Here is a 20,336-nt window from a genome sequence, read left to right on the forward strand (position 1 = left end):
TTGTTGTTACAAAAAATTAAAAATAATCGTTAAATGTTATGTATGTGAGCAAGTTGACACGAAACTTATAATATATCTAAAACATTTGAATACTGAAGGATGCGTCGCCTCGGTCGGAGAGAAACCCGTGATTGATTATTCTATTTTCTTAATTTAATTAATAAATTGTACCATATATTTAAAAGTACTCTGCATTTTCTTTCTTTGCTGCCTAATAGTTTGGCAGGAGGCACCGACGTTTCTAATTCAATTATTCAAAACAAAAGGAAAATAAACCTACCAAAAGTACTTTTGAAATTTCAATACATGACAATTTTTATATATTAAATTAAATAATTTTTGTAACTTACCATTTTAGTATATTATATATATATATATATATATATTTTTTTTCACATTAGACATTATTTATTTTTCTCACCGTACATACATGAGTAGACAGCAATTTTATGGGAGGTTTTTCTTATCAAACTTTCTGTATTATATACAAAAAGAGAATTAATGTTCTTTTTAATATATATTGCCCGTACATACTAAATTCCAATTTATCTTGTTAATTCAAAAAATTCATGTTTTTAAATTTAAGGGTGAAAATGTTAAATATAATTGTACTAATTTTAAGTTTAAAGTAATAAAAGATAACTGTTGTAGAAGTTAATGAAGTTGTAATATATCTTAAAAGATTAAGTAGATTTCAAGATAAATTTGAGAATTTTTAATTAAATTTTGATAGTTCATTTGGCACTAAAAAAATCAATTAAGTATGTTGGAAGTCCCACATCGACTAGAGATAAAATTAATCTATAATATATAAGTGAGGTGCAAACCTTATCTTACAAGCCGGTTTGATTTAATCTTAAACTCATTTTCTTATATTTAGTGTTTAATTTCAGTACTCATTAGTCTGTTGTTAGGTTGTTACAATGTTTTAAACATCTAAGATGATAGTAAATGCTAATAAACAAAGAAAGAAACTTCTCAATGACATTAAAAAAGTGAGTAAAAGTATGGTAAGATAACATTTTTGTCATTGTAATTGGATATTAGATGTACAGTATCTTTATCATTAACTACCATAATGGTTGTAGTAGGGTCCATGTTCACGTGTTACCAAAGCATGAAGCAGAGAACTCAAATTGCATTATGTGACAAACACAAATGTGAAATACTAAAATATCAGCAAATATACTTTGCTTACCACATCTTCACTTCAAAACACTGTTTTCTGCACCAGACAAAATCTTCACATAAGCTTTTGCTATTCCTTCCACCAACACACATACACCAAAACATTTATGTGATTTTCTTCAATTATTTCACAAGCTACAACAACTTGTTCACTGCATGGAACAATAGGGCAGATTAGGAAAATAAATACATAGGGGTATCAGCTACCTAGCTCCTGTGCCTCCACGTTTACAATAACACCAAAAATTTGTCACAGATGGGGACATGTACATGGGATCTGTCATAAAATAGCCAAAACTAAAACATTATCAATGACACTGTACACTCACGGCACAAAAAGTGTATTTAATAATAAACAAAATCATTATATAAACAATAAAAGAGAGAGAGAGAGAGATGAGGAAGCAAGCATTGAAGTTAATAAGAAGGGTATGAATGATGTTGCAGAGTTGTGGCTGAAACTTGTTCATAGTTTAATTGGGTGAGTTGGGAATGATGCAAGCTTGTGCAGCATATAAAAAATTAAGCCACCTATTTGGGTTAGAATATTGAATAATAACATAAAACCAGACCACTGTAGGATGATAACAAGATTTATCTTTCTCTTTTGTCAAAAGGGGTGCATAATCATATCCAAAAGCACAATTTTTTTATCTGTTTTCCTTCAATGCAGAAGTAGCCATGCCGAAGCCTTGTGACTTGCAAATCAACATCGATGGTCAGCAGATATTTCTATTGAAAGAGGTATTCACTTATATGCTTTCTAGTTTGATATACTTCATAGGAAAACTATAAACATTAGTTGTTGTCAACACTCAATCCGAATGAATATACAATTGTGTAAGGTGATCTGACTCTGGTTTATGTATTTTGCAGAAGGTTATTTCAAAATACTGTGGAGGGTTGAAGAAAATCTTGAATCACAGAAAGAGAAGAGGTCATGTGAAGCAGGAGTTGGGGATTAGGATCAATGATTTTCCTGGAGGACCAGAAGGGTTTGAGCTAGTTTCAATGTTCTGTTACAATAATGGAAAAATACAAATCACTGAAGCTAATGTGTGTCTCCTACACTGTTGTGCTGTTTATCTTGGAATGACTGAGGAGGTACTCAGCAACAATCTGTTGCAGCAAACAGAAGCTTTTCTCCAGGGAATCTTCAACTGGAAATGGAGTGAAACACTTGTGATTCTCAAGAGTTGCGAGCGGTTTTATGCATATGCAGATGGTTATGGTCTTTTGGAGAAGATCATCAGTGTCTTAGCCAAGTTTGTGCAGAATTCAGATTCAAACCTCCTCATGTCCTCACCTTCAGCATCATCATCATCTTCTTCACCAGAAACCAATTCTGCTAAAAGATTCTCTTTTTCATCCAAGAAAACTACCCCAGAAAAAATAAAGTCAACTTTGTCACGCAAGGCATGGTGGTTTGATGATTTGGCAACTTTACCACCAAATATCATCGAGAAACTTGTCCAGGCTATAGGAGCATACAAAGCTGATAACAAAGATTTAGTCCTCACAAGATTTCTGCTGCATTATCTGAAACTAGCTACTCAAACCAGAGTAGTTAATAGCAGCAACAACAGTGCATATGCTGCTCTTGCAGAAACTGCAACTTATGGAGTCATATCAGTTGGAAAAGAGATATTTTCTTGCAGAGGCCTTTTTTGGGTTTTAAGGATTGTATCAAAGCTTGGGTTGGGTAGAGATGTTAGAACAGAATTGGAGAAACTGATTGGTGGGATGATTGAGCAAGCTACACTGGATGATCTTCTGGTTTCTGGGCATGACATGGGAGTTTATTATGATATTAATTTGGTGATAAGATTGGTTAAGGTATTTGTTGATATGAATGGCTCTGATGATGGAATGTGTTTACAGAAACTGAAAAGGGTTGGTCGATTAATTGACAAGTATTTGAGAGAGATATCCCCTGATCAGAACCTCAAGATCTCTAAGTTTCTTGGAGTAGCAGAATGCTTGCCAGACTCAGCAAGGGATTGTTATGATGGAGTCTATAAAGCCATTGACATCTATCTTCAGGTGAATAACACATACCCTTTCCCTTGCTTTTCGTATGCATCATCTTCCTCAATGATCATAGGAATGAAAAAGATCAAAGAGATGATTGTTTTACTTGAGATAGCAAGTTTTTGGTTTTTATTTCAGTTTTTTCATAAATAACTACAAAAATATTACAGTATATAGTTTTTATCTTGCTTTCTGACACTAAAATTTGTACAAAAACCAATAAAGATCCCTTATTATTTTATTCTCAATTTGTTTTTCTTTTTCTTTTTAATTAGTTTTATTATACTTACTTGTATACATATTCTTTTTATTATATAAACGTATACACATGACTGTATTATGTGCCATATGCAATCAACCAAAAAAGAAAGAAAGAAAGAAGAAGGAAGGGACCAGGATACATACAATCTTATTTAAACATTTCTCTAGATTCTCAAATTATTTCCCCCATCTTTCTAAGAGCATCAACTGTCGTTATCAGGAGCTTCAATTGCAAAAATATATTATATTATATTGGATGCTGTAGTGTAAAAATTTCATGCTAAAAATATTTTAATCCGTATATTGGGCTTTTTTTTTTGTTGTTTTGTTACAAAACACAGGAGTGGGAAAAAATCTAATAAAGTGAAGGCATTGTTGCTCCCTTCACCACCCCAAGTGATCCTGCACTTTTCCACTATTTTCATTTATTCTAAAAATACTTTACATCTTTCCACTATTTTCTTTTATTCCAAAAATACCCTACACTTCCTCACTATTCTCAACAATCTTTCTCTTTCTCTCTCTGCATTAATGGAACATTTATATTCTCAACAATCTTCCTCTTTTTCTCTCTACATTAATGGAGCATTTACATGGTTCAGATTTGAACTTGTGATATATTGCAAAATGTAAAATAACTTGAATATTATTTACATGACTCAAATAACTTGAATAAAGTATTTAATTTATTAGATAAATAATATAAAAATATTATTAAATACTTAAAATATAAAAAAAAATTATTTGTTAAAGATTTGGAATTTATTTAGTTATTTCGTTATTATAAAGTTAGTATATAATAATAATAATATATTATTATTTACTATTAATATTATTATGTTTATTATTTTGTATTTGCATCTAACTTTTAAGTTTATAAAGTGGAAGTGGTAGAAGCACTAATATTGAAGTTTCTCTGAATTTTATATTTTGCAATATATCACAAGTTCAAATCTGAGCCATATGAATGCTCCATTAAAGCAAAGAGAGAAAGATTATTGAGGATAGTGGGGAGGTGTAGGGTATTTTTGGAATAAAAGAAAATAGTGAGGAGGTGTAGACTATTTTTGGAATGAAAGAAAATAGTGGGGAGGTGCAGGAACACTTGGGGTGATGGAGGGAGCAACACCAAGGCATGCGATCGAGTTTGGAAATTCTTGAACCCCATTTATAATAATAAATCCCCAAATCCATAAGTAATTTAGAACAGGAAATTACTGTGAAAAAAGATTTTAATTTATACAATCTCACCATAAATAAATAAATAAATATGTATATATATTGCCTTCCAATAAAAATTTATGGAAAATATACTATTAATAGATGATAATATATATTTCCTTTGCACCGTTAATATACAGAATGTTCGTGATTAAAAAAACTATTATTCATAAGTTTCATTCATCTCAATATTCTGAATTCTTGCTTCCAACTGAACATGACAGCATTTAGCTACTACATAAAATTTTGTTCTTTCTTTTATACTACCGTATTTGACTAGTACTGCTAAGTATTATTTTCTGAACCAATAATGATTTGCAGTCTCATCCAATTATCACATTTGAGGAAAGATCGAGACTGTGTAGATGTCTTAATTACACCAAGCTCACCTTTGAAGCAAGTAAAGATCTGGCCAAGAACCCCAGAATACCTCCCAGGGTTGCAATGCAGGCTCTTATTTCTCAACAATCAAAAGTTCCAACAATTGACTATGTAACTGAGAGTCCAAGAGTGAAACCTTCCCAATTAGTTTTGTACAATGAAAAAACCAGAAACAGCTTCACCAAAGAGAAGAAAGAAATGGAACTCAACATAGACAAGATGCAATGGGGAGTAATAGAACTGGCGAAATTACATAAGGAAATGAACGGTCACGTATCGAAGTTGATCTTGCTTGATCCTCCTCGTTCTTCATCCTCACCAAGATTTTGTTGAGTATCTTTTCTTCATCTTCTGTCACTCTCCACCTCTATCCAAGATATTATAGTGTTTCTGGAATTGTAAAAAGCTGTAATTGTAATTTTATCTTGTATTTGCTTTAGAACTTCAACGCCGTACATGGAATCAAATAGTAGAGATTTCGTTGCATACATCAATATTATTTGATAGTTTTCTGCGAACAAGAGAAATAATGTTATTGTGTATTAGGTTCTAAGGGTAGTAAAGTTTTGATTGCTTCGGACTTCGTTGTTTTAATCCATCTGTAAGCTTGGGATATTTTCTGAATGGAATAAAACAATAATGAAAAAGTGCAGGAAGAGATGTTCACAGTTCTGAGTGATAATATGTTTCAGAACAAACCCTTTTTAATATTGTTTCCAAAAGTGCTCCAGTTTTATTTAAATCAGCCAAACTTCTAGCTTTGCACTCAGTAAAATAGCCCACTACCTTTTAGTTTGTAGAGAAAGAAAATTCATCTGGCTGTCCTTGTTTCCTAAAGTTGTTAGCCTCTGGTTATACCACAAAGGGAGAAAGGAAAGGAAAGAAGATAGACACAAGTAGAGGAGTTATCGCTCACGATTGGTATTGTTTGCTTAAAAAGAAAGACCTTTCCTAATTTCCTTTGGTTTTACAACGAGAAAGAACGAAACGCAAATAGAATGATTGGAGTATATCTAAATATGTGGTGAGTGGAGACCACAAAATTACTTACCCTCCTTCCAAAAGAGTATGAAAAGAAAACCCTTTCCTAATTTCCTTTGGCTTTTACAATGAGAAAGAATGAAAAAATCAATAGAATGAATGAGATGTAAGTATGTGGTGAGTGGTGCCCACCAAACTACTTCCTTTCCTTCCAAAAGAATATAAGAATGGTGGGGCATATGGAAATTCTATCATCACTGCAATCATTTCCCATCTTTTGCAAATATGCTCAAATATGGATGAACTTCAGCCTTTCAATTCAACATTTATCATTTTCTCTATGTCCTAAAAGCACATAACAAACAAAGCCAAGAATAATTGGTACGTATAAAGATTAACAACAATGCAATGATCACATAAAAACGTAAAAGTAATTTTATTTAAGGAGTTCACCAAATAACAATAGAAAGATATTCTCCTAAACAAATAATATATTTGCTTCCAAAATACTCATGATATGAATTATGAAGCATCAGAATTTCAAAGGTGCAGATGCTGATAAGTAGCGCACATATGAAAAATGTAAGCAAAATAAGCAGGAAAAGGATATGGAAGACAAATGAAGTTCAACTATCAAGCATGAGTTCATGCTATCCAAGAGTACAAATTAGTCACCATCAGCAGAAAACCCTTGAAGCTTCCAGTATTTGGTGTGATTGAACTTTGCACAATAATTATGTTATAGAAAATGTTTGATGTTTGATGAAATATCTTCAGCCAGTGCTTTTGTCCCAGTGCTTTTGTCCCATTGTATAGGTTTGAAAAATGGTCATTCTTTCTGGAACAGCTAAGTGGAACGGAGTTCCTCTTCAGTTTCTCATGCGACATATAAAATTAATCACAGGTAAACTTCACAAAACTTGATTTGATCCCATCTATGTTATAATATTTCCAGTCAAGAAGTCACACTTTGTTCTTGTAGTGAATCTGTACTACATCAACTATAACACAAACAATACAAAATTTGAAAGCAAATAAGTAAGAGGACTACTAAAGTAATAATGATAGCGATAATATACTTAGAAAGTTCAGAACATTTGACACAGTAATTTAGTTACCTGCCACTGCAAGGATAATCATTACATAGACATCCTTTCGCAACAAGTACTTTATGATTGGACAAAGACACCAGCCTACAAGCTCGACAAATAAAAAAACTAAGTCCAACAAAAAACTCAAGTTTAATTAATAATATTAGAGTTGTTCAAAAACAATGATCCACACATCATGTTCTTACATCTTTCACTACAATCCTGTCTGGAAAACTCAATTTTGGCAATAACCATTCCAACAAGTAGGCTGAGGAGTTTTGATGATTGGTTGTACCAGGATGCTCATCTGAAAGGCAAGAATACGCTGATATTATGGCGGATGACAAAAGCAATTCTCAATTAAAAAAGTAACAATGGAATCCAAACCTGAAGAGTGGACAAGTATTCTGTGTGTAACAAAGGACTGAGACAGTTGAAGAAGCAGTATCAAATTAGAAATCTTAAGACTGAATTTCAAAATTAAGCACACATTAGAAATTAACAAAAAGAAAGCATTAGGGATTAATTTTGGCCCCTTTCCTCCACCCAGGAAAATAAAATGCATTAGAGAAGCCATAACAGCAGCCAGTTCATAAATTTGTTTCACTTTTAAGTCATACTCAATATTTAGAAAAGGTTCTTTCTGTAAACAACTGTTATTTCATCAAATAAATAAACATAAAGTACAAGGGAAGATTATTTGAAGCAGCACCTGAAATTTAATAACTAAACAACTGCTTTCACATTTAATGTTGTCATACATAATTAAATTATAATCAAAAGCAGAAACCAGTGATAGTCTCACATCCAGGTCCTGTTAGAATATATTATCTATAATACGAATAAAGATAATTGTGGGTAGTTATCTATCGTAAACTTTTCCCAGAAATTGTTTAAGAATATCTTTATTTTATATAAGAGGCTTGCCAGATACAAGGCGTCAGGTTATTTATATAATTGTTAAATCAATATCTCGGATAATTACTCTCAATTTCTCCCCCTTTCCCATCTCTCCCACCACAACTATTATTTTCTAGTGTCCTTCCACTTCTATCATTTTTAATTGATATTTCATATATCATTTCATTTTTAGGTCTTCACCTAGAAAATATAAGATCTTAGTAGATTTTTGTAATGGGACACGCATGACAAAAGTATATGATATACTAGTAGCAAAACTTCTACCTGCCAGACAGATGGCATGTATTCACGATACTGAAAATTTTGATGGTTTCTTGTCATATTTTTTGAACATCTTTCTTCCATGTTCCTGTTATAGGTATCATCATACAAAAATCAAGAAGCACAACTGGGATTAGAACAGATGATACAGCCTACGTTTTATTAGTGGCTGATCAATGAATAGCAAAACAAGGATACAAAAATATTGGGACATTGCAAATGCAAAGGACCTGACAAGTAAACTATGACAGCCGATTGGGTTTCACTAAATTATCTTGGCTTTACAATGTGTTGAAAAATATTAGAGAGAAAATAAGGGAATAGAGGCATGAGAAACATACTTATAAGAGATAAAAGGACACTGTAAAAAGGAAGGAAACTTATGAGACCACAAATACTTTTTTAAAATAAAGATGAGAACGTTCTTGCATCACAATACAGGTTATAATCCTAAGCAGGTTAACATTACAACCTGTACCAATTATATGCAAAATTCTGATATTATTAAAAAAAAGAAAGGGGAATACAAAAGTAGTAGACCAAAGCAAACCCATTAGGAAAACCTAAAATGTAGAAGACCACGTCTATCTCTATAATACTCATAAGACATGCAAGGAGGAGTAGCACCACCGAATGAATGCTAAACCCCTAATACAATGGTTAACTAAACTATCACCACACCTATTACCTGCTCCAAAAATATGAGAAATCCATTCCAACATTTATATTAGAGGATAAAGTACACGGCGGTGTTGTTCTCAATCAATTACCGAATGACCAGCCTCCTAATAATTAATAGCAGCCAATCAATTACAATGATTCTCCGACTAATAACCCTTGAAATGGATAAACTCTTCCTTAACCCACAACTCTACTAAATAATTTTTTATGCTTTCCACATATTGCAAGGTGTTATCAAAATCAACCTCCCTGAACCAATCTAAAGATATCTTTCTGATCATACAAGATTTTAGGTGAAATTCAAGAGTTCTTCAAGCTTCTCTCTTCAGAAATTGAAAGGATCATGTTTTAAATTCCACAACCATTATAGAACTCACCCTTTGACCTCATTTGAAGCTGTAGAATATCTATTCCCAAAAATCACTGACTTTGTGGCCATAATAAGCATAGGGTGCACCTGAAGAAGTTTTTTAATATTCTGTACTACAGCTTCTGACACAGTCTGAAGGAAAAGTTTTTTTCTGCATCACATGATATCTGCAAATTAAAATCAACATATATCTGAACCAATGATACACACTTTTTTTCTCCTTGCTTTGTATCTACAAGTTTTCACACTTTAAGAAAGTTAAAGAGGGACAATTTGATCATTTGAGACCGATAATTCAGAATTAAATTGATGCTCTGAGAACTTTAAAACATGAGGCCGAAACACAGCACCATCCACTAGGAAATACCAACATAAATATAACTTACTTGCTGGTTTCTCTTTGAGACAAGAACATTGATGCACGATCCATCCAATGAAAAGCTCCGATGCTGCCAAACACAGTTCACTCAGTCCAAGTTTACTTATTGCATAATTTATTCAGAGCCGATGCCACCATAGTTAACGATGCAGCAACATTAAAAATAACAGTTGGAACCTATGAAACAGCCGCATCATTCCCCACAACTATACACAATATCTCCGGATTTTTAGAGTGAAAAGTTATTCACATGGCATTCCAATATATCAAAGGAGACCACAGAAAAGAAAAGACTTTTATGTTTTACAGTAAATGAGCCAGCCCACCTAAGAATAGTATAAACACTAAAAAAATCGTGTAAGTGGTAACGGTTATGGATGGAAAAAGAGGAGAATTGACTTTGACCAGAATAAAAAAAATAGATGCAACTAGAAAATCAGAAACCAGAAAAATATGGTTGAATGAGAATAAATTCAAAATCATTCTCTGATGTTTACACTTAAGTGTCTAGCTTTTTGCTTAGCGCTTTTCCTCTGCTACACATTTTCCCTTTTCTGTTTTTTCTATATATATCCTCTTTGTATTTGTTTTCAGTGAGTTGAATACCTTTTTGTATCTTGGTATCATTCGCTTCAATAAAGGAGTTTTGTTTCTTTTCTTCCTTTCCTCTCTTTCAACATCATTGAGGTTTTCAGTGTTTGTTTCTACATCGTTCCATCTTCTTTGAACTATGGATCAAGGATACTCTAGTATAAATAATTATTTATCAAAACATGACATTACAAAATGTCATACTTTTCAACAATAGTATAACAATTAAAAAATTGACACTTAAAAATGTCATAATTTACATGAAAAATATGACAGTTCTCTAACAGTTGTGTTATAATGTAAAAGCAACAGTTTTAAATAACTGTCACATTAAAACTCCAACAATATGATTTTTTATAGTGAAAGATCCCAACTAGACTCGACAAATAGAAAAGGTACCCAAAAATAAGAGCAGCTTTATTGTACAAATCATAACAAATTCAAGAAAAAAGCAAGAAACCAACCTATCAATCATGAGCACGTGAACACCAACTCCTTGAACTTCTTTCTCCTTCTCTAAGCGACAATGCAATGTCTGTTGAAAAACAAGAGGAATAAGATACATTAACAGAAGTAATAATAACACTAGGGTAGTAGTGCAGAAAGAGATGACAGTTATAATAAAATGGTTTAGTTAATTTTTAAGAGGTAGACTTTAAACTTAACATAACCCTACAAAACTAGCTTATAAGATTAAGTTTGTATTCACTTATATACTCTAAAATTAACCTTATTTCTAGTCGATATGAGACTTTCAATAAGCCGAAGTATATAAAACTGACTTTATCTCTAGTTGATGTGAAACTTTGAATATTACTCATTTCATTTTATACCTCCACAATCTTTAAGAGTAGTCTCTACCTACAAATAAGGGTGAGCAAGAGATGGGTTCGGCTTATCATTTTCCTAATCTGACCACAAATTTTGAGTTCATCTATTTAAATTTAAACAAAATTCAATCAAGACCCAAAAATAAATGGAATAAACGGAGACAACCCAACTTTTTGAATGTAATATATAGATGGTATCAGTATGTATAACTAAATCATAAAATAGAAAAAAGTATAAAACTTAAATTATGGTATAATTTATAATAAATATTGTACCCATCCAAATTAACCTCTGGGCTGGGCTAGCTAGCCAAGTTGGGCAGTGTTCATCCCTGCCTAAGAATTACTTTTGAATTAGATTTAGTCATGTAATTTATAATCTGTTTTAGTTCTACAATTCTGGACTTAAAAAGTGCAAGTACATCTAAAACCTAAAGTTTATGCCAAGTATCGAGTAAATAAACATATTAGGATACAAGAAAGTACAGGTAATGCAATGCAAAAGTACAATTCAATTGTATGATTTGTATCACAAAAGCATACAAAATGATAAAAGTGAAAAATGGCTTACCCTGAGAGTGTGAAGAAACTCAAAGCTATCGTAACAACGGACATACAAAAAACGGGCCATGCAGAGATGGTACAAGGCCTGATCATAAGAATCTGTTCCGTGTTGCGTGATGCGATGAATGAGCAATTGGGAGAAGCGCGTGATGTCGAAGCGGCAATCGAGGTCGAGAAAGAGGACCAAGTGGTCGAGGCCTCCGTAGGGTTTGGGGAGAACGGAAGTGATAGCGGCGTTAATGAGAATTTGGGTTTTGGCGGAGGGCGAGGGTCCCACAAGCTCCAGGACGTTGCCGACGCGGAGAGGAACCCTATGCAGCGGCGGAGGAAACACGAATGGCCGCACGCTGCTCACTCTGCTCAGCATCTCCGCTCCACTCTCATCTCCCTCGATCCACTTTTCAATTTCCTCTCTCTCTTTCTCTTTCATTTCTCTTCTTACTCTTCAAAACTCAATTCACCGTTTCTCAGTCTCACTCAAAGCACACCTCTTCCCGCCTAATAATCCTGCACACAACAAGAACGAGAGTTCGCTCGCTATTTTTTTAGTTAACAACTTTTTTCTTTTAATAATTTTTTAATAATAGACTAGATATTATTATTTTATTGGTATGTAATCATGTACTACCACATTAGTGATTATACAAAAATTGTCTTGTTAAAAAAATATTTTCCTTTTTTTTTTACTTCTTATTTTCTAAATAGTTTTCCTCTTTTTTTCATTTGATAAAAAAAAGTTAAATATATTTTTACTTTTCAATTCAATTTTATAAAATAATTTTTTAAAGTAAAATTTTAAATGTAACTTAATCTTGTAAGATCGTTGAATAAAATTTACATCTAATTATATAAAAATTTACATCAGTGTAAATTAACACATTTAATATTTAGTGAGGATGATACGTTTATTAAAGAAAATATTAATATTAATATAAAATTGTAAAAGTATTTTATCTTTACTTTTTTATATTATTTTTTGTAATAAAGATACATAATAATTACTAAAATATAAAAAAATATTTTAATTGTAGTGAAGTTAAAATAAAATTACCAAAGTTATTATTTCTCATTAAAATTATAATTATAAAATGTATATTGTCAGGCCTCGTTAAATACACTCAAACCCCACCTGTTTAATCTCATTTATTACACCCAAAACCCTGCTCAGAACCATTAAAACGCACTCACAAACTCTCTACGCTAACGCCAAGTGTCAAAATGGAAGATTCGGAAGTCAGTAAGTGGAGTGCAGGTGTCAACAGGAGAGCGCACGACCGTTTGGTCGTGGGGTGAATCAAAATGATTTCTGAAAAACTTGTTCACTCTCCTCTGCATGCACTTCTCCTTCCCAACGCTGACTTTCCATTTCCTCCTCCTTCTCTCTAGAAATTCCCCTTCTCTCTACTGTAGCTCACTCTTCTCTGCTCCGATCACCGTTCAGGCACCGTAGAAGGATTTCTGGCGTCGTGAGCTTCATTCTGGACCGAACAGTTCCAGATTCTGAAACTGGTAAGTTTCTCTTCTTCGTCGAGCGTTCATTTGTTACGTGCAAGGTCAAATTCTGGTTGCATGAAGGGGTGTAGTCTAAGTTATTCTTGATTTTTTTATGGTTAGATTTAGTTGGAAGAGTTAAGTGACCTTTAAGGGTAGGAAGTTGCAGACGAGCGAACCCAAAATCTTACGTTTAGAACGTTTCACTCACTAATCCAGGTAAGGGAAGCTTATTTGATTTAATTCGTATGTTGTGTTTTGTATGAACGTTCTTTATTTGACTGCATGAGTATAATGCATGATGTTTGATGAGATTGAATTGCATGAACGTTTGTTGATTTATGAGTGGGAATGAAATATATGAATTTACATGATATGGATTGAATGAAATGTGGAAGTTGATGTTGATATGAATGCATGAAACTATGAGATTTCATAATGAGAAATGAACTGGAATGAAAATGGATTGTATAAGAATTTCCCCATGATAATGTATGTTCGTGCTGAACGGTCTTTGACCGTTCGGTTTTCCCTTGTAACATAGTAAAAATGGGATTCTTCATTTGGATAGAACCCTAGTTGAGGACGAGCGTCCTCGTGTTATAATACTATGCTTGAGCGTTCGACCAAGCACTGTTGTATCTGGTATTCTTTGATAAACTCCATTCTTTTATATATATGTAATAGTATATTTTTCCGTTCGTAAACACTACTCCGAAAGTCCCTTAGTATAATTATCAAGTCTACTGTTATAAGCTAAATGGTGCTCGATCTTATACCAAGCGCTCGTATTGAGAAGTGCTCGGTCTTACACCTAGCGCTCGCTCTAAGTGGTGTTCGTTCTTATACTGAGTGTTCGTACCCATTCGTGTAAAATTAGTCTAAATAAAATAGCGTACGTCCAACTTCAGAAGAACTTTCCTTTACCACGTTCGGTTATTGACCGACAGTGGATTTCAGTATGAGAACTATCCTAAATATGGTTCGTTAACGTCTTGATGTGTCTACCCTTGAAGTATTTGGCCCAGAGCCTCCACACTCGGTTTATTCCTTGAAGTATTGGTTTGAACTCACGAGAGTCAGTTTCATTCAACTGATTCACATGGTAAATAACGTTCGTTACTTGGAACCTGATATTACTCAAATCTGATCGTAACTCTATCGTTCGTACTCTGATCTAGAACGGGCGTCTTCTCGGTTCCGTCCACAGTGTTCGTCCTCGTTCTTAGTGAGGACAGAACGTTCGGTTTTTGATGGTCTTCCTATTAATGATGAAAATGAATATGGATTGATGAAGAATAAATGATGAAGAGTTTATGAGATGAATATGAGATTATGGAATTGAACGAGCGTTCCAGGGAGGAACGACTCTAGGATGATATTGAAATTTGTAAAGTATGAATGTGGACAAAGCTTAGCTGGCGATTCATCCTGATGTTCCGTGAATACTCGTCCTCAAGTAGAGGGGAGTAAATCATGTGTGGGAACAGCAGGAGGTCCTAGTCCTTAGGGGTACTTTGGACGGAACGGACTAACCTCGGGTGACAGCTGATGAGAATTCCAGTTACTACATCACCCGGGTGCACGAACGTCGTAGCTACACAGAATTCATACAGTCCGGACAGTCAGTCTAGTATCAGGAATTGATTGAATGTATATTGGAATATATTTGATATGTTTGATATGTTGAGAAATGCATGTTATTACTTGAATTAAATTACATAAGCTTACCCTGTGTTTTTCTTTGTGTTGTCCTGTATCTGTACGTCCGTCTTGTCTTTGCAATGATCATCCTTGTGGATGTGAGCAGATGGTGATGCGTTACTGGAGGAGACGCTGGAATAAGGAATTTTAGAGGAAGAGAACCTCGTTGATGTAGAAGTGAAGGCCGAACAGTAGTCCGTTCGGTTAATTGTTTAGTTTAGTTATTTTAGCGAGTTGTCTTGGAACTATCACTTTCCCTTTTTCCTGACTTAACCGTTCGGTATTTTGTTTTGTAAACCGTTCGGTCAAGTTAGCTTATTGTACATCTCGTTATTTTGTAACTCGCTTCTTGTAAGGCCGTTCGGCCACGAACGTACTTTAGCTTTAGTGTAAGACTGAATTGATATGTTAATTAATGTGATTATTCTATTTGTATGGTTTATTACTGTATTTATGGGATGTTAAATATATTATTAACAAATTATTTAAATTGTAGTTTTTTAGTTAATTATATCTTTGCTTATTAAGCTTCTTTTTATTTTTTTTTATAAAAAGTGGCTACGACCAAAATAAACTAAAGTGTCATTTGGTGTCTCTTCTAATTTTGTATATAATTTTTATTCTTTCATTCTAGTCCTAAAGTTTCCAAAAAATTTCAGTTTGTTTCTCATTCCTTAACTGTTGTGTTGTTTGGTAAGTCGAGGTAACTTATTTATTTAATATGATATCTAAATAATTATACATATAATAAAAACATCACATTTATTATTAAGTAATAATATAAAATGATTTTTTAATGGATAAATTCATGTATAAAAAAATTATCTGATCCAAACAAAGAACTATTTGACAATTTAATATAGGAGTGGAATTATCATAAAAAAAAACCGTAAAAGGAAATCACAAGAAAAAAAGAGTTAAATTTAATATTATTATGAAATGAAAAATGTTGACATTATTTTTAATTCAAAATTTTAAGATAATAAATTTATAGATATGATGTTCTACTTTCTTAATTTTTTTTATTTAATATGAATTATGAAACTTAAATCATCCTTAAATTCCTAAGTGTAATATAAAATAGATGTAAAAACTTATTTTTTGGTGTGAAAATATCATTTGGCAAAATAATATGTTGTGGCTTGGAGGCGCGTGACTGTGAGGAGACGTGGCTCCTTGTTAAACGTAAGACATGTTTTTTTCCCGTGCAGTGTTAGGAATGCGTAAGCAACCACGAGGTTTGCACATGGCAACTTGTGGTTGGCTTTGCTTACAACCAAAACGTGAGGTTCTTGTTCTCTTAATTCCAGAACAACCTTCAATATCCACATTATGTTCTTCTTAGTTTATCTCTTTCACACTCTCAGGTCATTAATATTTTTAAGCTTTTGTTAATATTCCATCAACACCAACAAACACAAACCCTTTGAAAAAACATTTCTGTTTTTCTGTCTTTCACGAACACTACCAGGTTTGCTCTCTACATGCACTTTACATGTTCGATAAAGCTATTGATGATTTACCACATGTGTATGTAAAGGAATATAGGTGTTATTTCTGGTTTGTACTAGAGTTTTTGTAATCTTCCATTGGAAATCTAGTATTGCCTTATGAAAGGAAAGGACCAAAACATAATAACTTTCCATATCGAATTAGCATTTTCTATTCATATCTGTAATATGACTGTCTTGGTTCTGAAGTAGAATTTGGGAAAAGCATAAGATGATCTCTTTGATCTACTCTCTGCATGGAGTTAGGATGATGTTAGTTAACTAAATTCCTGCTTATAAGCTGGTCAATTTGATCAGAGGAAAAATTGTCTCGGTCTACTATTATCCCTGGCTTTTGTTGCTATAATCGTCAACTGGTCTTATCAAATTTTGCATCTGCTTCATGATGTTTCTGACCTACTTTTAAATACCCATTTTATCATTTGTCTAAAAAAGGAAGAAAAAGAAGTTTGTGTAGGGTTTAGATTTGAGAACAAGTATGTCTGTTCTTTCCTTTTTTTTTGTGTGTGTCTCTGCTGACAGTGTTTCCCTCTTTCCATGTATTTTTGAATAACAGCGAGTGCAGGACACGATGAACATTATGTCCACCCACCAGTGTTCTTGGCCCCTTAGAATTCAAGATCATCCTGACAAAACAAGCATTAATAAGGCTCCATTTTGTAGAGGATTGGACTTGCTTAATGTTGGATACCACGCTCAAAAATATGGTCACAGTGCCAGAAAATGCAGACCCATTTTTTCCAGTTCAGGAAGCAACAATATGGATGCCTCTGATTCAGATGAAATTGATAAGAACAAACCCCAGAACGGTGAAATGGAAGGAGTATGTTGACTTTTCAGTTTTCTGTTATACATGTAATTCATTACATTCTACTATATTTCACCACGTTGGCACCTAAAGCATATGCTCTTCCTTTGCCTCTATTATCTTCATTCTTTTCCGTTCCTCTAAATTATCATTACTCATGAAATTCTATGTTAGAAATACAGTTTTTCTATCCTTTAATTTGTCAACCTTTCTGTCTTAGTTCCTATATTTCATACCTTATTCTCCTTTTTCTAGTTTTCTTTATGGAATATAGTTGTATATTTAAGCAAAATCAATCTCGTATCCTTGATTGTATGTTTTGATGAATTTATGAATTTACATTATGTAGGAGTTGTTTTCCAATTGATTAAATCCAGACTCAGTCCTAAGAATACTGATTAAGTATTAACTTTCCATTGCTGTGTCTACATCTGATTCTGGCTCTTTTTGAAATATGCATCAGGTGAACAGTGAAATTCTTAGAGAGAACCTCGAGAAAATAGTTGGAAGAGATGATTCCACTTTTAGTGGATTTGACCTTGCTACTCTCATTAGGAACAAATATGGGAGGTCTTATGATGTTCAGTTGATAAAGAAGGTAAGTTTCTAAACAGGTGGAATTGTGTGTGAGATTTTCATGGCCTGCATGACAAATGCAAAATATATAATAGCTTTTTTATTCCGAAGTACAATTATTGAGAAATGAAGAGAATTATCCAGCACACGTAGTTGGTAATTGCATTTTGCTGTTTTTTCTTGCATAGAATTGCCAACAGGAAAAATTCCATTAATGAGCTGATATATCCTCTTGTCAACTCTATCAAGATTGCATTTGTTTATCAGGCATACACTACGAAATACTGAAACATACATAGTGGTGTTGTTCATAGACATGCAAATAGGGACCAAATCACAGTGCACATTTCCACCTTTTCTCACTTTACAGCATGTATGTTTCTATTTATCTGTTAAAATGCTTGCGGTTGAAAAAATTCTGATGGTAAAGAGTTGAATCTTGTAATTAATAATTATATCCTGCAGTATGTTTAATTAAAAAGTAGGTTCATTCCATCCCACCTTCCTTTAGAGTGGGAGAAAGGAAATTGTATTGTTAAAAGAGTTGGATATGCTTACCTGCCATGTATGAACCAATTTCAGAAGTTACTGGCATCCTTGTTCTTGAATTTTGTTGCATTATCTGTTTCCTTCAAATTATATATTTGTCCTTGTTCTTGAAACTTCATATGCGTATTTGATGTTTGTTTCCTACTTTCACATTTTACTTATGAAGTCCTTGGAGCATTATATCAGCTATTTGGTGTTTGCTTGATTCTTTGAAATTGGATAAATTGCTGAACTAAGACATAGTTTGATCTTCTATGCTAGGAATTCATGGGAAGAAATCTCCTTGCAATGAATGTAATGTGGAAGTACATGGAGCAGGTATTAGAACTTTTGTGCTATGTATTATCCAGTGTTTTCTTGGCATAAATACATGACTTGAGTAGATTCCAAAAAATGAAATGTACGATTCATTGGATATTAAGAAGAAAGAAAAAGGAAAACACTGGACACAATTTTTTTCCCTATAATTTTTGTCATAAGGAGTTGATGTTGTTATTGACTTCTCTTGCATAAATGAATGGCTCCTGCACTTTTCGCTTACCCAACAGCCACACTAACTAATTCTGAGGGAATTCATTCAAGCTGACCATGTTGCAATAATCAAATGAAAACAGCTTATGATGCCTTATATTAGTTTAGAAAGGGGCACAGAAGAAAAAGAGGCAAAAGTTTCTACCATTTCAATTTCATAGATAGTATTGGTAGAAAGTAGTTTTAGTACCCAAACCATGCATTTGGTTGTGCTCTAAAGTACATGGTTATTAAAAGCTTTTTGTATTACTATGGAAGTGCTTGTATACGTTGAAGTTATCCACGTAATAATGTATTTCAGTATGTCCAATATCGTTTTTCTATTAGAGATCTTTCCCATTGACTGAAGAAGAGTATATTTTGAGGCTTGACGATGTTGCAAATACCTTGAAATGTTGGGGAGCTGTCTCACATATTCGGAACAGCCTAGAAAAGTCAAAGGAACGACCTCGAATAGGGAAGGTAAAATTATGCTCTTCTTTTATACTATTACCTAGATGTTGTATGGTGAAAGGATTATATATATATACCCTTAGAAAAGACAGAAGACACACATAAGAAAAACAATAAAACAGTGGCTGCTCGATGCAAAGCTCACTGGTAATGAATAAATAAGAAGTGCTATAAAAAATGTAAAATTTTGAATCGAGATTTTTATTTTTTTACGCTGACAATAATCGTAGACATAAGTTTTGGCTGGGAAGAGAAGAAAAACTGGTATGTGCATGTTGTAATATATAATTATTTGCTGCAGGCAGTAAGCATTTTTATAGATATGGATGAGTCAGGTGCTCGTGCCAACGAGTGGATCTACAAATAGAATGGAAAGCATTGGTGAGTTGAAATGTTAAGCTAGTCACTGGATTCAGATACAGCTTGGGAAAAGTCCACAGCCGCAGGACCACCACTTTTTGTGAATTTCGTTAGTTTGGAATTTTATTATACTTGGATTTTAACATCTCCAGATGCATTTTCTAACGTTTCTGATGGCAACTTGGCATCAGGGCTAGGCAACAATAATTTTGGTTCTTCCCTTCTTTTTTCAATTGTTCATATTGATGTAAAATTAGTACATATAAGAAAAGCATTCATACTAGTTAATGTAAGAAAAACATTTATATTAAATTTATAACAAACTTGTTACAAATTACGGGGTATATTGATCTTAATGGTTGTTAATGTTTTGTAAGCCCGTTCCTTTGGAGAGTTTGAATAATTTGTCAGTAAGTGAATATAGGCATTGACATTGAACTGATTGATAGAGAATACGCTTTTCAAAGCTACTTTTATCGAAAATTTTCCTAAAAGAAAGTTTTCAGCAGCAAAAAAATAAGAGCAGACTACTCTCGATAGATTCCAATCCAAATTCTAAAAATTGTCCACGTTAAGTTGCGTGATATAAAATAAGAATTTAG

At 33.2% G+C, this 20,336-nt stretch overlaps 3 protein-coding genes across 10 annotated transcripts; 2 read left to right on the forward strand and 1 right to left on the reverse strand.

Annotated features, from left to right (window-relative positions):
- Positions 1–1,552: 1,552 nt before the first annotated feature.
- On the forward strand, positions 1,553–5,635 carry LOC108340684 (BTB/POZ domain-containing protein At1g50280). Of its 3 annotated transcripts, none has more exons than XM_017578203.2 (4): positions 1,553–1,669; positions 1,862–1,932; positions 2,065–3,231; positions 5,023–5,635. In XM_017578203.2, the coding sequence occupies exons 2-4, from the start codon at positions 1,870–1,872 to the stop codon at positions 5,413–5,415; spliced, it is 1,623 nt and encodes a 540-aa protein (XP_017433692.1). In that variant the 5' UTR covers positions 1,553–1,669; positions 1,862–1,869; the 3' UTR covers positions 5,416–5,635. The 3 variants fall into 3 exon arrangements, with proteins under 3 accessions (XP_017433692.1, XP_017433690.1, XP_017433693.1); XM_017578204.2 differs by having other exon boundaries at positions 1,568–1,669; positions 1,865–1,932; XM_017578201.2 differs by having other exon boundaries at positions 1,561–1,932.
- An 838-nt stretch (positions 5,636–6,473) lies between these two features.
- Positions 6,474–12,274, reverse strand: LOC108338937 (DNA repair protein XRCC2 homolog). Of its 5 annotated transcripts, XM_052877526.1 has the most exons (9): positions 11,759–12,274; positions 10,822–10,892; positions 9,774–9,836; positions 9,395–9,538; positions 8,340–8,424; positions 7,542–7,578; positions 7,361–7,461; positions 7,182–7,256; positions 6,474–7,064 (listed from the first exon to the last, which is right to left on the reverse strand). In XM_052877526.1, exons 1-8 carry the CDS (start codon positions 12,179–12,181, stop codon positions 7,233–7,235), a joined length of 948 nt encoding a protein of 315 aa, XP_052733486.1. In that variant the 5' UTR covers positions 12,182–12,274; the 3' UTR covers positions 6,474–7,064; positions 7,182–7,232. The 5 variants fall into 5 exon arrangements, with proteins under 5 accessions (XP_052733486.1, XP_052733489.1, XP_052733487.1 ...); XM_052877529.1 differs by lacking the exon at positions 9,395–9,538; XM_052877527.1 differs by lacking the exon at positions 8,340–8,424 and having other exon boundaries at positions 7,542–7,621.
- A 3,972-nt stretch (positions 12,275–16,246) lies between these two features.
- Positions 16,247–20,078, forward strand: LOC108338878 (uncharacterized). Of its 2 annotated transcripts, none has more exons than XM_017575935.2 (6): positions 16,247–16,417; positions 17,014–17,280; positions 17,729–17,863; positions 18,652–18,708; positions 19,249–19,383; positions 19,676–20,078. In XM_017575935.2, exons 2-6 carry the CDS (start codon positions 17,029–17,031, stop codon positions 19,739–19,741), a joined length of 645 nt encoding a protein of 214 aa, XP_017431424.1. In that variant the 5' UTR covers positions 16,247–16,417; positions 17,014–17,028; the 3' UTR covers positions 19,742–20,078. The 2 variants fall into 2 exon arrangements, with proteins under 2 accessions (XP_017431424.1, XP_017431425.1); XM_017575936.2 differs by having other exon boundaries at positions 16,290–16,313.
- The last annotated feature ends 258 nt before the right edge of the window (positions 20,079–20,336 follow it).

The sequence above is a fragment of the Vigna angularis genome, chromosome 5 (assembly GCF_016808095.1).
Source record: "Vigna angularis cultivar LongXiaoDou No.4 chromosome 5, ASM1680809v1, whole genome shotgun sequence".
Lineage (NCBI taxonomy): Eukaryota > Viridiplantae > Streptophyta > Magnoliopsida > Fabales > Fabaceae > Vigna > Vigna angularis.

What these genes read in the sequence shown, in the direction of transcription:
- LOC108340684 (XM_017578203.2), top strand. Translation starts at nt 1,870, where the DNA reads ATGCCGAAGCCTTGTGACTTGCAAATCAACATCGATGGTCAGCAGATA. An exon ending in AGATATTTCTATTGAAAGAG is followed by an intron (nt 1,933 to 2,064) that starts GTATTCACTTAT and finishes TGTATTTTGCAG; the next exon opens with AAGGTTATTTCAAAATACTG. An exon ending in CCATTGACATCTATCTTCAG is followed by an intron (nt 3,232 to 5,022) that starts GTGAATAACACA and finishes AATGATTTGCAG; the next exon opens with TCTCATCCAATTATCACATT.
- LOC108338878 (XM_017575935.2), top strand. Translation starts at nt 17,029, where the DNA reads ATGAACATTATGTCCACCCACCAGTGTTCTTGGCCCCTTAGAATTCAA. An exon ending in AGAACGGTGAAATGGAAGGA is followed by an intron (nt 17,281 to 17,728) that starts GTATGTTGACTT and finishes AATATGCATCAG; the next exon opens with GTGAACAGTGAAATTCTTAG. An exon ending in AACGACCTCGAATAGGGAAG is followed by an intron (nt 19,384 to 19,675) that starts GTAAAATTATGC and finishes TATTTGCTGCAG; the next exon opens with GCAGTAAGCATTTTTATAGA.
- LOC108338937 (XM_052877526.1), bottom strand. Translation starts at nt 12,181, where the DNA reads ATGAAAGAGAAAGAGAGAGAGGAAATTGAAAAGTGGATCGAGGGAGAT. An exon ending in CACGTGCTCATGATTGATAG is followed by an intron (nt 9,837 to 10,821) that starts GTTGGTTTCTTG and finishes TGTGTTTGGCAG; the next exon opens with CATCGGAGCTTTTCATTGGA. An exon ending in TCTCAAAGAGAAACCAGCAA is followed by an intron (nt 9,539 to 9,773) that starts GTAAGTTATATT and finishes CATGTGATGCAG; the next exon opens with AAAAAAACTTTTCCTTCAGA.